We start from the raw sequence: 15,296 nt of genomic DNA on the forward strand, positions 1-15,296 counted from the left end.
CACTGAAATCACTTTGCAGGACCTCGTCACTCCTCCTACCCATAGTATTGGTACCAACGTGAACCAAAGCCTCTGCTGATCACCATCCCACTTAAGAATCCTGTGGACTCGATCAGGGATGGCCCTGACCCTGGCACCTGGGAGGCAACAAACCATCCGGGAATTTCATTCTTTCTGTTTGCCTAACCAATGAATTCTCTATCACTGCTAGTTGCCTCTTCTTTCCGCCCCCCACTTCCCTTATGAGCTAAAAACATAAGAAATAGGAGCAGGAGTTGGCCATCTGGCCTGTTGAGCTGCTCCGCCATTCAATAAGATCATGGCTGACCTGACCTCTTTTCTCTGCTAAGTCATTGCCCCCAACAGTATCTAAAATGTCTAAGCAGTATAACCATTATTGAGGAGAATGGCCACAGGGGTACTCTGCACTGGCTGCCTAAAGCCTATTTCCCCCTCCTGATGGTCACCCAGTTACCTGTGTCCTGTACCTTGGGTGTGACTACCTCCCTATCTATCAACCCCCTCAGATTCCCGAATGATCTGCAGTTCAGCCAGTTCCAGCTCCAGCTCCTTAACGCGGTCTGTTAAAAACTGCAGCTGGATGCACTTCTTACAGGTGTAGTCACCAGGGACGCAGAAGGTCTCCCTGCCTTCCCACATCCCGCTGGAGAAGCATTCCACTATCCTTTCCGGCATTCCCACTGCTCTAAATGTGCATTAAACAATAAAGAAAGAATAACTAATGAAAAAGATCTACCTATGGCCTACACTCCTCCTTGCCAAAGCCTCAACTCCCCACTCTAACACTGGTCCACTCACACAATAGCCGCTCTGCTTAAACCTAACTTCTTTTTATTGGACCTTACCAAATGCCTAATTTTGCACAATCCAATGTCTCCTGGAGACTGTGACACACAAAATGCGTCAACTTCTCCCATTCACTTCTTTTAAACTCTCTCTCCCTCCGAGAAATCGGGTGTCTCCTCAGGACTGTGCTTGTTTCAGTTTGTCAAGCCTATGCAACAGGAAGTGGGAATATTCGGCCCATCAAGTTTATGCCAGCTCACAGGGCAATCCTATTTTCCACATTAATTTCCCCAGTTGTCGCTCCCATCAACTCCCCCAGATAATAGGCCCGTAGCCGGGCAGTGGTGTAGTGGCAGCAGCACGGGACTTTGAAGCGAATGATGCCGGGTTCGACTCCGGCCGGATCCTTGCACGCTTCCCATCCATGTTGGCTTGAGCGTCGAGCTAGCAACTCAGCTTCAGAAAAGAAAAGTCAAATGCTACAGGAAAGTCAAAAATGCCGCCCGACGCCTGAACAGGGACAGCAGCAACGATAGTAGGTCCAGTTTACAGTGTTTGATGAGCTTAATGTGTACATCTTTGGAGTGTAGGGCATAATTGGTTTGATATGAGATACACTGAGATACAGAGAAGGGAACCCATGCAAGTCACAGGGAGAACATGCAAACTCCACATAGACAGCACCTGAAATCAGGGATGAACGCAGGTCTCTGGCACTGTAAGGCAGTGGTTCTATTTACTGCACATTGTGCAAGCTGGTAGACTCATAGAGTAGTAGAAAAGTACAGCCCTACCTGTAAGACCTACCCTGGGCTAGCTAATCCCACCTTTTACCTTTCAGCCACTGAGGAATGTGGATCATTCCTGTCCACCGAGCCTTTGTCTCTCCTACATCCCTCTCAGCCTCTTCTGCTCCAACAAAAACAACCTCAGCCCAGCCGGACATCTCCATTGCTGACAACAGCCTTGTTCATCTCTGCATCCTGCCCACGGTTAGTCTTGTTACTGTGTGGTCACCAGAGCTGCACAAGATGGGCTTGGCTCTCTATACTTCCACCATCGTGTTCCTGCTCTCATGCTCTAAGGCCATATGGCCTTTGATTATTGGAATGGAAGCGCAGGAGACCGCATTTGCTGGAATCTGCCCACCCCACCTCCCATATTGGGCTCCAGACTTCAACTGCATATCCAATCAGATTCCAGTCCTTTGTTGCCTCCACCTATCACCTTGCGGCCTCTGTTGCTATTCCCGTTCTTCCCTCCTCCATCCTCCTCCCAGCCATCTCACCCAGATCCACACATCACTTGCAGGCTCATGCTCCACCCCTTCCCCATAAGACCATAAGACAAAGGAGCAGAATTCGGCCCATCGACTTTGTTCTTGGCTGATTTATTATCCCCCTCTACCCCATTCTCCTGCCTTCTCCAAGTAACCTTTGATGCCCTGACTAATCAAGAGCCTTTCAACTTTCACTGTAAACATAGCCAATGACTTGGCCTCCACAGCAGTCTGTGGCAATGAATTCCACGGATTCACCCACCCTGTGGTTGAAGAAATTCCGCCTCACCGCTGTTCCAACGGGACATCCTTCAATTCTGAGGCTGTGGCCTCTGATCAGAGACCCCGCCAGTATGGGAAACATCCTCTCCACATCCACTCTATCTAGCTCTTTCAATATCCGATGGGTTTTAATGCACTCCCCCCTCATTCTTCTAAACTGTAATGACTACCATCAAACTTTCTTCTCGTGTTAACCCTTTCATTCCCAGGATCATTCTCGTGAACTTCCTCTGGATCCTCTCCAGTGCCAGCACATGCTCTCTTAGATCAGGAGTCCAAAACTACTCACAGTGCTCCAAGTGCAGTCATGCCAATGCCTTATAAAGCCTCAGGATTATATCCTCGTTTTTATTTCCCTTCTGCTTTTATACTGGCGGTCTGCTCTGTCTCCATCAGTCCTAGTACGAGGACTACCCCTCTCCCTCCACAGATGCTGCCTGACACTCTGTGCTCTTCTAGCACCTTGTTCGTGGCTCCTTCCTTCCGGGTTCTCTCACTGATATTCCTTTCCATAGACGTTGACGAGTGCAAAGGAGGGACCCACATGTGCCGCTACAACCAGAAGTGTGAGAACACGGTGGGCAGTTACCGCTGCAGTTGCCCTCGGGGCTACCGATCGCAGGGCGTGGGAAGACCATGTCTGGGTGAGTAGCTGAGAGCAAGTGAGCGGGGAGGAGGAGGTGGGAAAAGATCTCCCCAGTTATGCATAAGTTTAGGTCATCTATTGTCATCTGACTGTACATACATACAACCAAACAAAACCGTGTTCCTCCAGGACAGGGTGCACCCACACGACATCTATCACACGCAGCACATCAGTCACAATATTAACATAAATAAGTTAATAAAATATAAATTAAAATGCATGCAATGCACCATAGAGATAAACGGTAAACATCTCGCTGTCCTAGTGATCAGACCTCAATGGTGGCTGGGTATTCAATCGTCCCACAACCCGAGGGAAGAAGCTGTTACCCAGTCTGACAGTCTGAGTCCTGCTGGTCCGGTACCTCCTTCCTGACAGTAGTGGGTCAAAGAGATTGTGGGATGGATAGTGGGGATCCTCAATAAAACTTCGGGCTCTTCATATACGACACTTCTGATAAATGTCACAAGTAGGGGGGAGGGAGACCCTCATGATCCTCTCAGCAGTTTTACTAATCTCTGCAGCGTCTTGCAGTCCGATGCCTTGCAGCTTCCGTACCACACAGTGATCCAGCCAGACAGGACCCCTCGATGGTGCTCCTGCGGAAAGCTGTTAGAATGGGGGTGGGGAGTCTTGCGCGCCTCAGTCTCCTCAGAAAGTGCAGGCACTGCTGTAACTTCCTGACTAATGGGGAGGTGGTGTGGGTCCAGGTTAGATCGGTTGTTACGTGAGCACCAAGGAACTTTGTGCTCTTCGCTCTCTCCGCGGCAGAGCCATCGATGGGCAATGGAGAGTGGTCAACCTGCACCTTCCTGAAGTCCACAATCATCTCTTTTGTCTTGTCCATGTTCAGACTCGGGTTGTTGATATCACACCATTTGACAAGCCTCTCTACCTCCTCTCAGGCTGAGCCCACAGCCCTCGAGGGCACCGGTGCTCAGCGTGATGGCACTTGAGATGTTGCTGCCAACTCGGACTGACTGGGGTCTTTCCATCAAGAAATCCAAGATTGAGTTACAGAGAGGGGCTGTTGAGTCCCAACAAGGACTTACCCATCGCTCTTTGAGGGATGATCATATTGTGCCAAGCTGAAGTCGGGTGACCAACAGCCTGGCGTATGGACATGTGTTTTCGAGATGGGACAGGTCAGAGTGGAAGGCGACTATGGCATCATCAGTGGACAGGTTTGGACGGCAGGCAAACTGGAGAGGGTCCAATATAGCCAGAAGATGGGATTTTATACGATCCATTTCCAGCACTTCATGATTGTTGAAGTCAGTGCCAGTAATCGTTTAGCATTGTCAGAGAAGCTTCCACTTTCCTGTTTGGAAGGGGTTGCGGGACGCACCTTTGGGAATGGGTCTTCCGAAACTCTCTCAGATCCTCCCGTGGTTATGCTTCACAAATTTTGAGAAGATTTCCCTGAAAATGCCAGCACACCATCTACCAATGGAGTGTTGGCTTGACAGGAGGGTAAGAGCCGTTTGCTGAATTGGTCACGGGGTTCGAGGTTCAGAGTCAGCAGAGAAGATGGTGGGCGTTTGAGGTAGTCCTACTTGTAATCTTGTTACATGCGGTGTCTTTTGTTGCAATAGATGTGGACGAATGCCAGCAAGTGCCAAAGCCCTGCAGCTACCAGTGCCGAAACCTGGCTGGGAGCTACAAGTGCCTGTGTCCTCGCGGGAAGCAACTGCTGGCCGACAGCAGGTCTTGCGTCGGACTGGAAAAGCTGAAGCGGGGCAATGGCACAGTTCCAGGCTTCAGGCCCCAGCTGGTCTCCATTGGTCAGTTCAGCCACGTCCAGCAGACCGGCCAGAGCCAGATCAACCCCTTCTACACCTGGCTGAGAGAGTTCACCATGCACGACAACAGGAAGCTGTGTCCCTCTGGATACAGAGAGCGAAATGGGGCCTGTGCTGGTGAGTATTCCCGTCAACAAGAAATCCTCGTCCAATCAGTCATTGTTCCCAAAGGGTAAGCCTCAAGCCGAACCCTTTTCTTTATCGCCATCCCTGGGTGACCAGCTTACCGGCCCTTGCCACACAGACACCTGTAAGGGCAGGTCAGATGGTCAGGTTGTAAGTGACTTGGAGGTGGTGCTGCTCACCTGAAGCTCCCTTACTTGTCCTTCTGTGGTAGAGGTCATACGTCCGAACATGGAATATGGTATCAACGTTCCGGTTCACTAACACTGTCCTATAGAATGGTACAGTAAAGGAACAGGTCCTTCAGCCCACAACATCTGTACTGAACGCAAATCCCAATTAAACCAAATTTCTTCTGCCTGTATGTGATTTATATTAATGTGTCTAACAGCCTCTTAAACGCCGCCATCATATCTGTTTCCGCCACTACCCCTGGCAGCTCGTTCCAGGCAAATACCCCGCGCACCTCTTTTAAACTTAGCTCCTCTCATCTTAAGTGTTTGTCCCCCAGTATTTCCTCCCAGGGACAAACATTCTGATCGTCTGCCCTATCTTCTAATTTTATAATTTGGGTAATTTGGGAGCTGCTGTTGAAAAAGCCTTGTCGAGTTACCTCTAGGTTTCGAGTTCAAAGTAAATATCTTATCGAAGTCCGGACTGTATATGCTACCTTGAGATTTAGTTTCTTGCAGGCATTTACAGAAAAATAAAGGAATACAATAGAATTTATGTTTTTTAAAAAAACTATAAATAACAGAGTCTGATTAATGTGCAAAATAAGATGTACACTGCCGTCGCAGTTTGCCGGCAACGGGACCCCAAACTCAGGAAGGCAGTTTACCACCATCGAAAAGCAGCTCGGCTTGGGCAATTAAACCCTGGCTCAACCAGTGAAGCCCACATCCCTCGGATAAAAATAAAAATCTAAATGTCGTGCACATGTGTGTAGGCACCTGAAGAAAGACAGCCTAGCAACGTTTCTAGGAGATCCTCTCCATCAGGCAGTAAAAGACAGTAAAGGTTAAAAGGATGAACCATTTCCCAAGCCACCAGCAAAGCTACACTTTTGGTGTCCACTAGATGGAGCCATTTGTCAATCAAATCCACAAAGTTTCTCCTCTTCAACTGTTGCTTGGATTTCCAGCATCTGCAGAATTTCCCTTGTTCTTTCTTAAACTTGAACGTGGGATTTTTACAGACGTCCTCCTGTTCAGCCAGCCTTTTTCTCTTCATCCCCCGAAAAATTCTTTTTGTTGTGAACCAGTTCACGATCTGCACTTAAGCATATTAATGACTGGTGTGAATGACTGGCCCAGATGGCACTTGGTGTTGAAGCTAAATATTTTCCCCATGTCCATTGAAGATTAGCTTTATTTGTTATATGTACATCGAAGCACATAAGACCGGACTGGCAGTGCTGGAAGATCCGGTCTAGCTGAGTGCAGAGGTGGCTGGTAACAGATTGTTAACAGGAAACCCTGATGTCTGTACCTCCCACCCCCTCTCCAACACATTCAGCACAGTCCCTTGTCGAGAAACATTTCAACACACACTTCCAGCCGCTGATAGGTTTCAGAAGCACACCCCATGTCAGGTCAGCTGAAAAGGTCATTGGCTGCAGTCTGTTATCACTGCAGGACTTGTGTGTGTCCAGAACTAAGAAGCGAGCAAGAAAAAATAACAAACACAAGCGTTTCTGCAGATGCCGGAAATGCAGAGCAACACACAGAAAATGCTGGAGGAACTCAGTGGGTCAGGCAGCATCTATGGAAATGAATAGATAGTCAACGTTTCAAGCTGAGATCCCTCTTCAGGACTGAAAAGGAAGGGGGAAGATGCCAGAATAAAAAGGTGGGGGGAGGAGGAGGAGGACTAGCTAAAGGTGATAGGTGAAGCCAGGTAAGGGCTGGAGATGAAGTAATCTGATAGGAGAGGAGAGAGGACCATGGAAGAAAGGGAAGGGGGAGGTGATAGGCAGATGAGGAGAGGAATTAAGAGGCCAGAGTGGGGAATAGAAGAAGAGGGAAGGGGGAGGGAAAAGAAAATTACCAGAAGGAGAAATCAATGTTCATGCCATCAGATTGGAAGCTACCCAGACGGAATATGAAGTGTTGCCGCTCCACCCTGAGAGTGGCCTCGTCGTGGCAGAAGAGGAGGCCGTGGATTAACATGTCAGAACAAGAATGGGGGCAGGAATTAAAAAGGTTGTCCACCAGGAAGTTCCACTTTTGGCAGATGGAACAGAGGTGCTCAACAATGCGATCGCCCAGTTTATGTCACGTCTCACCAGTGTAGAGGAGGCTGCATCAGGAGCGCTGGACACAACAGGCGACCCCAGCAGATTCACAGGTGAAGTGTCGCCTCACCTGGAAGGACTGTTTGGGGCCCTGAATGGGGGTGAGGGAGGAGGTGAACGGGCAGGTGTAGCAGTTCTGTCACTTGCAGGGTTATGTGCCAGGAGGGAGATTAATGGGGAGGGATGAATGGCAGGGAAAAGAAAATCAATGCAGAGACTACACACTCAGCTAACTACCTTTTCCAAAAATGCTCCCTTCTGGAAAGCACGGCAGGGCTATTAAGACAAAAAAAAATCACACTACCTTAAAAGTTTTGTTCCCCCAGGCGGTTAATCTAATCAACCATTCGTGTTAGGCACCCCCACCCGCCTCTATTGCCTCAGTCTCTGCACTTGACTGTAAACAATTTTTAAAATGCTGTTTGCATTGTAAATAGATACTGATATGTATGTATTTATGCAGATTTTATTCCATATCTGTACATTAACTTGGTTACATTTTTTTCGGCGTGTGCCTGTGCGCGTGCGTCCGTGATGATGTCTTTTTCATGGATTTTACAAGGTGCGGAACGAGAGAGAGACTGTGTGGCGCACCACTCCTCACACAGACATTTTCACAGTATTTTCCCTCTGTTTTACGAGGTCGAGTTGCGATCTCGACACTCTCCCCAGCACGGATGGAAAGTGTACTCGGGAGCGGCCCCGACTGGTTTCGAACCAGGGAACCTCCGTTCCAGAGTCCAGCGCTGATGTCATTGCACCACCAGCCAGCCCAACTTGGTTATATTTTAAATATTTTTTTGTTCTTATTCAGTAACTGTGGAATGTTTTTAGTCATATGTCACACCAACACACCACAGCAATTTCCTCATACATGTAAGTGTATTTGGCAGATAAAGTTGATCCCTGATCCCATTGTTAGACAGTGGGGGTGGGGGGGGGGGGAGACAAGGAAACAAGTCACAGAGAAGCCATTTAGGAATTCTGGGGTCAAGTGCACCAACCTGAGGCTGACTTGTATCTGTCTGTTTGCTTTCTATTCCAGATATCAATGAGTGTCAGATGTGGAACTTGTGCCAACATAACTGCAGGAACACCCAGGGCAGCTACCAGTGCCTGTGTCCCCCTGGCTATCGACTGCTGCCCAATGGTAGAATCTGCCAGGGTAAGTGCTGGTGGCTGGTCAGCAGCGTTTGACTCTGAGTCCACACAGCAGCCGATTCCCCCCTCTGCTGCCCCATCAGGGAAAGGACTGTTCCCAGCTGTTGGATCCAGGATTTTGCAATCCAGAGGTTCTTTGGAATTAAAGGATTAGGCATAAACCTTAGTGGTATGTCCCTTGCTTGAGTGTTAGGAGAACAAAGAGCAAAGAAGTTGTGATTGTCTCATAGTCCGACTACAAAGATAACGACATTCCAGTGATAGCAATTACCCAGTGAAATAACCAGGCTCAGTGGCGTGACTCCTGCTACCAAAAAGCTAAGAAGCTTGGAGACCAATACTGAATCAGCTATAAGACCATAATATGCTACAATTCACTGAACAATTCCATGTATGTAGGTGTTCACGCAGAAACACAAGCAAGCATTCCCACCACTGTCTGTCAGGAGTTTGTACGTTCTCCCCGTGTCCGCGTGGGTTTCCTCCGGGTGTTCCGGTTTCCTCCCACAGGCCAAAGACATACCGGTCGGTGGGTTAATTGGTCATTGTAAATTATCCCGTGATTAGGCTAGAATCAAATCGGGGGACTGCTGGACAGCGTGGCTTGAGTGCTGGAGGAGGCCATGCTGTATCTCAAAAATAAACATCTTAAACACAAGAGATTCAGCAGATGCTGGAAATTCAAAGCAACGCACACACAGGAATGCTGTAGGAACTCAGCAGGTCAGGCAACTGAGAGGGATGAAGAGTTGACATTTCAGCCTGAAACACTGACTGCTTATTCCGCTCCACAGATGCTGCCTGACCTGCTGAGTTCCTGCGGCATCTTGCGTGTGTTACAAACTGCTGGAAAAATTAAACTACAAGAAAGATAACAATTTTTCACTCTGATCCAACACCACTGACTAATTTTCTCATGAAGCTTTGGCTCACGGCAGATCAGTCACTTGCTGTTGTGTATAGGTTAGGGAGGGGTTCTTGGCTTGGACGTGCCTCTGGGTGGGAATGGTGGTGAGTGGCAGTGTGTGTGTGTGTACCAAGACAACTGATAGTCTATTCGTCTGTAGTAAGCATCACAGTCAATTAGAACTCGGTTCTGTGACATCAGCCACCTGCCTGTTCACACAGCTCAGGAGAGAGAAACGCTCTGTCTTTTCATAACCGGGCTGTTTTGATATTCCCAAATTCGTGGTCCAGATCAGATCCTTCATGACCCAGTTCCATTCAATGTAACATTGCTTCAGCTGCCACCCTACAGCCCTACCATGTGCATGCAGGTGAATTGTTGGAAATGCTCACCAGGTTGGTCAGCATCTGGGGAGAGAAACAGAGCTGACATTTAAGGTTGACCACTTCCCAGTTCACTCATCATCCCCCAACATCCCCTTCCCATCCTACAGCCATCTACCGTGGATCCTGCCTTGATCTGCACTGACCCTGGAGTTCAGTTGGTATGAGAAGTTGGTGGTCAATTTGGAGGGATCAAACCCATCCTGGGTGATTATTTTACAGACTGCCTCTGCTTGTTCAGTCTCAATCTCCAACCCACCTGTCCACACCCTCTCTCCTTCACTGCTCCAGCAACACTCAGTGCAAGCTCAAGCAATGATACTGGAAGAAATCTTGCACGGGACAAGTTACAGACCCAGTCATTTCAGATAATGGTTGTGTGGAACACACCGCCAGGTGTGGTGGGAGATGCAGATGTGTTAGGAATGTCTAAGAAACTTAGATAGGCACACGATTGAAAGAAAAGTGGAAAGAAGGGTTATCAGGGGTTCCCAAACTGGGTTCTATGGACCCCTTGCTTAATGGTATTGGTCCATGGCATAAAAAAATGGTTGGAAACCCCTGGGTTAGATGAATTTTGGAGTAGTTTAAAGGGTCAGCACAACATTGTGGGCTGAAGGGCCTGTAATGTGCTGTTCTAGAACTCTCCTTTCTAATCTAGGTCTATTCTCTAGTTCTATTTCTTGTCCAATTACCATGCGTTTCTCTCTTCCACCATCACCTTTTGTCATTTGATTACCTTCATTTTTTCTCTCACATTCCCTCATGCCTCGTCATCTGCTACCCTCGCCCACACCACCACCACCACCCCCACAACTCCACTTCCCGGCTCCGCACTCATCTAAAGGCTGATGCATCTTCTAATTGTCTTTCTCGCTGCTGACGGTAGTTTGTAGAGCTGGACTATTAGCTTCTCTCTCTAGAGGCGCTGGCTGGCCTTCTGGGTATTTCCAGTGTTTCACCTCTGCATTCGGTGTAGAGGCTGCGATGTGTCAGTGAAGCGATATAGCACGATATGAGGTGATAATCATGATGATGCCAGTTCACAGATCCCTACTTACCCCTGCCCTCACGTTTGAACTCTTTGAAGTAGTTAAGTGCCATTCCAGGAGGGACCACAACATTGTCGTTGGGTTTGAAGGATTGCATGCCTCAATGTTGGCTGGAGTCAGGGATTTATTCCTTGACCCTTGGTAGGGTCACCCATGCCAAACAGGTCAAAGGGTAGAGGTCAGACAAAGAGTGGTCCACCTGTTCTCCAGGTTCAGCTTAGGGCTAACAACCCTGACTGGGAAAACAAAACTGTACTGGAAACAGCAATGAGGAATCCTTCTGCATCTGAGTGGCCAAGGACAAACACAGATAGAGGGCCTTCATTGCCGACCGAAATGCCAGCGGCATCATGGGCAATAAGAGGAAATTTCCCAGAGGAAATTAACTCCATCCTTAGTCTAAGAAAAACTCAGAGCCCTGTAGACAACCTCTGGGGGAAGCAGTGGGATTGGACGGACTGTGAGACCTGGAGGGAGCATGTTGGCTGGTTTGGATTCTGTCAGTGTGACATTATCTGTCACTTGTCCAGCTCATCCCCAAGGTAGACTGTGTCAACAATGACACCTGCCACCTCCACAGAGTGTGCAGGGCTCTGGGTATCTCCTCATGGCCAGAGTCAATGCCCAGGTTACAAATGGTGCTGCAGGAGGGGTGAGTAACTGTGTTTCTAATTGGGAATGCTGTAGGTTGATGCTGTTATTAACAGAGCCACCGTCCCCCTCTTTCAGATATCGACGAATGCCGAGAGCAGAACATTAAGTGCGGTCTGAACCAGATGTGTTTCAACATGAGGGGCAGCCATGAGTGCATTGATACCCCGTGTCCTGTCAGCTATCGCAGGGGAGCCAGCCCAGGGTATGAGAACGAGTTAATGAGGGAGGGGAGGTCAGATCATGGGCTGGGGGGTCACGGATGGATGCAGGGGTCTTCAGTGGAGGAATTGGTGGAATACTGGGTGATGGGACAGTCATTGTGTGGGGGAATCAGTGGTGAAGGAATGGGTGGGTGGGTGTCAGGGATGGGGGACAGTGGGTGGTGGGGACAAGCAGGAAGAATTTATGGGGGAGTGTACGGGAGAGTGGACAGTGACGGGGGAGTGGGTGGGAGAGTGGTCAGTGATGAGGGAGTGGGTGGGAGAGTGGTCAGTGACGGGGGAGAGGGTGGGGTAGTGGTCAGTGATGGGGGAGTGGGTCGGAGAGTGGTCAGTGACAGGGAGTGGGTGGGAGAGTGGTCAGTGATCGGGGAATGGGTGGGAAAGTGGTCAGTGACGGGGGAGTGGGTGGGAGAGTGGTCAGTGACGGGGGAGAGGGTAGGGTAGTGGTCAGTGATGGGGGAGTGGGAGGGAGAGTGGTCAGTGACGGGGGAGTGGGTCGGAGAGTGGTCAGTGACAGGGAGTGGGTGGGAGAGTGGTCAGTGATGGGGGAATGGGTGGGAGAGTGATCAGTGACAGGGAGTGGTCAGTGATGAGGGAGTGGGTGGGAGAGTGGACAGTGACGGGGGAGTGGATGGGAGACTGGTAAGTGACGGGGGAGTGGGTGGGAAAGTGGTCAGTGACGGGGGAGTTGGTGGGAGAGTGGTCAGTGATGGGGGAGTGGGTGGGAGAGTGGTAAGTGACGGGGGAGTGGGTGGGAAAGTGGTCAGTGACGGGGGAGTGGGTGGGAGAGTGGTCAGTGACGGGGGAGTGGATGGGAGAGTGGTAAGTGACAGGGGAGTGGGTGGGAAAGTGGTCAGTGACGGGGGAGTTGGTGGGAGAGTGGTCAGTGATGGGGGAGTGGGTGGGAGAGGGATGAGTGACGGGGGAGTGGTCAGTGACGGGGGAGTGGGTGAGAGAGTGGTCAGTGATGAGGGAGTGGGTGGGAGAGAGGTCAGTGACGGGGGAGAGGGTGGGGTAGTGGTCAGTGACGGGGGAGTGGGAGGGAGAGTGGTCAGTGACGGGGGAGTGGTCAGTGATGGGGGAGTGGGTCGGAGAGTGGTCAGTGACGGGGGAGTTGGTGGCAGAGTGGTCAGTGATGGCGGAGTGGTCAGTGATGGGGAGTGGGTGGGGGAGTGGTCAGTGACAGGGGAGTGGGTGGGAGAGTGGTCAGTGATGAGGGAGTGGGTGGGAGAGTGGTCAGTGTTGGGGTAGTGGGTGGGGGAGTGGTCAGTGACAGGGGAGTAAGTCAGAGAGTGGTCAGTGACGGGGGAGTGGGTGGGACAGTGATCAGTGACAGGGAGTGGTCACTGACGGGTGAGTGGGTGGGAGAGGGTGGGAGAGTGGTCAGAGACGGAGAGGGTGGGTGGGAGAGTGGTCAGTGATGGGGGAGTGGGTGGGAGAGTGGTCAGTGATGAGGGAGTGGGTGGGAGAGTGGTCAGTGACGGGGGAGAGGGTGGGGTAGTGGTCAGTGACAGGGAGTGGGTGGGAGAGTGGTCAGTGATGCGGAGTGGGTGGGGGAGTGGTCAGTGATTGGGGAGTGGGTGGAAGAGTGGTCAGTGATGGGGGAGTGGGTGGGTGAGTGGTCAGGGATGGGGGAGTGGGTGGGAGAGTGGTCAGTGACGGGGGAGTGGTCTGTGATGGGGGAGTGGGTGGGAGAGTGGTCAGTGATGCGGAGTGGGTGGGGGAGTGGTCAGTGATTGGGGAGTGGGTGGAAGAGTGGTCAGTGATGGGGGAGTGGGTGGGTGAGTGGTCAGGGATGGGGGAGTGGTTGGGAGAGTGGTCAGTGATGGAAGGGCGGGTGGGAGAGTGGTCAGTGACGGGAGAGTGGGTGGGAGAGTGGCCAGTGACGGGGGAGTGGGTGGGAAAGTGGTCAGTGATGGGGGAGTGGGTCGGAGAGTGGTCAGTGATGGGTATTGGTTGCGGGAGTGGTCAGTGACGGGGGACTGGGTGGGAGACTGGTCAGTGACAGGAGAGTGGTCTGTGATGGGGAGTGAATGGGAGAGTGGTCAGTGACGGGAGTAGGTGGGAGAGTGGTCAGTGACGGGGCAGTGGTCAGTGACGGGGGAGTGGGTGGGAGAGTGGTCAGTGACGGTGAGTGTGGGAGAGTGGGTGGGAGAGTGGTCAGTGACGGGGGAGTGGATGGGAGTGGTCAGTGATGGGGGAGTGGGTGGGAGAGTGGTCAGTGCTGGGGGAGTGGGCGGGAGAGTGGTCAGTGACGGGGGAGTGGGTGGGAGAGTGGTCAGTGACGGAAAGGCTGGGAGACTGGGTGGGAGAGTGGTCAGTGACTGGGAGAGGGTGGGAGAGTGGTCAGTAACGGGGGAGTGGGTGGGAGAGTGGTCAGTGACGGGGGAGTGGGTGGGAGAGTGGTCAGTGACGGAAAGGCTGGGAGAGTGGGTGGGAGAGTGGTCAGTGACTGGGAGAGGGTGGGAGAGTGGTCAGTGATGGGGGAGTGGGTGGGAGAGTGGTCAGTGATGGGGGAGTGGGCGGGATAGTGGTCAGTGATGGGAGAGTAGGTGGGAGAGTGGTCAGTGATGGGGAGTGGTCAGTGATGGGGGAAAGGGACGGAGTGTGGTCAGTGACAGGGAGTTGGTGGGAGAGTGGTCAGTGATGAGGGAGTGGGTGGGAGAGTGGTCAGTGACAGGGAGAGAGTGGTCAGTGACGGGGGAGTCGGTGGGAGAGTGGGCAGTGATGGGGTAGTGGTCAGTGATGGGGGAGTGGGTGGGAGATTGGTCAGTGACGGGGGAATGGGTGGGAGAGTGGTCAGTGATGGGGGAGTGGGTGGGAGAGTGGTCAGTGATGGGGGAGTGGGTGGGAGAGTGGTCAGTGATGGGGAAGTGGGTGGGAGAGTGGTCAGTGATGAGGGAGTGGAAGGGAGAGTGGTCAGTGACGGGAGTCGGTGGGAGAGTGGTCAGTGTTGGGGGAGTGGGTGGGAGAGTGGTCAGTGACGGGGGAGTGGTCAGTGATGGGGGAAAGAGACGGAGTGTGGTCAGTGACGGGGGAGTGGGTGGGAGAGTGGTCAGTGATGAGGGAGTGGGTGGGAGAGTGGTCAGTGACAGGGAGAGAGTGGTCAGTGACGGGGGAGTGGGTGGAAGAGTGGTCAGTGATGGGGGAGTCGGTGGGAGAGTGGGCAGTGATGGGGTAGTGGTCAGTGATGGGGGAGTGGGTGGGAGAGTGGTCAGTGATGGGGGAGTGGGTGGGAGATTGGTCAGTGACGGGGGAATGGGTGGGAGTGTGGTCAGTGACAGGGAGAGGGTGGGAGAGTGGTCAGTGATGGGGGAGTGGGTGGGACAGTGGTCAGTGACGGGGAAGTGGGTGGGAGAGTGGTCAGTGACGGAGAGGGTGGGGGAGTGGTAAGTGACGGGGGAGTGGTCAGTGATGGGGGAGTGGGTGGGAGAGTGGTCAGTGACGGGAGTGGATGGGAGAGTGGTCAGTGATGGGGGAGTGGGTGGGAGAGTGGTCAGTGACAGGGAGTGATCAGTGACGGGGGAGTGGGTGGGAGAATGGTCAGTGAAGGAAAGGCTGGGAGAGTGGGTAGGAGAATGGTCAGGGATGGGAGAGTGGTCAGTGACGGGGGAGTGGTCAGTGATGGGGGAGTGGGTGGGAGACTGGTCAGTGAAGGGGTAGTGGGTCGGAGTGTAGTCAGT

General features: G+C 51.8%; 1 protein-coding gene across 5 annotated transcripts in view; it reads left to right on the forward strand.

Annotated features, from left to right (window-relative positions):
• LOC140186210 (hemicentin-1-like) overlaps window positions 1-15,296 on the forward strand; it is a 449,816-nt gene that overhangs the window by 397,891 nt on the left and 36,629 nt on the right. For all 5 annotated transcript variants that reach the window (XM_072240181.1, XM_072240182.1, XM_072240183.1 and 2 more), the window contains 4 exons: window positions 2,884-3,012; window positions 4,610-4,933; window positions 8,281-8,400; window positions 11,468-11,594. In XM_072240181.1, the coding sequence (XP_072096282.1) occupies window positions 2,884-3,012; window positions 4,610-4,933; window positions 8,281-8,400; window positions 11,468-11,594 (700 nt within the window). The remainder of the gene's footprint in view (window positions 1-2,883; window positions 3,013-4,609; window positions 4,934-8,280; window positions 8,401-11,467; window positions 11,595-15,296) is intronic.

This window comes from Mobula birostris, chromosome 22 (genome assembly GCF_030028105.1).
Source record: "Mobula birostris isolate sMobBir1 chromosome 22, sMobBir1.hap1, whole genome shotgun sequence".
NCBI lineage: Eukaryota > Metazoa > Chordata > Chondrichthyes > Myliobatiformes > Myliobatidae > Mobula > Mobula birostris.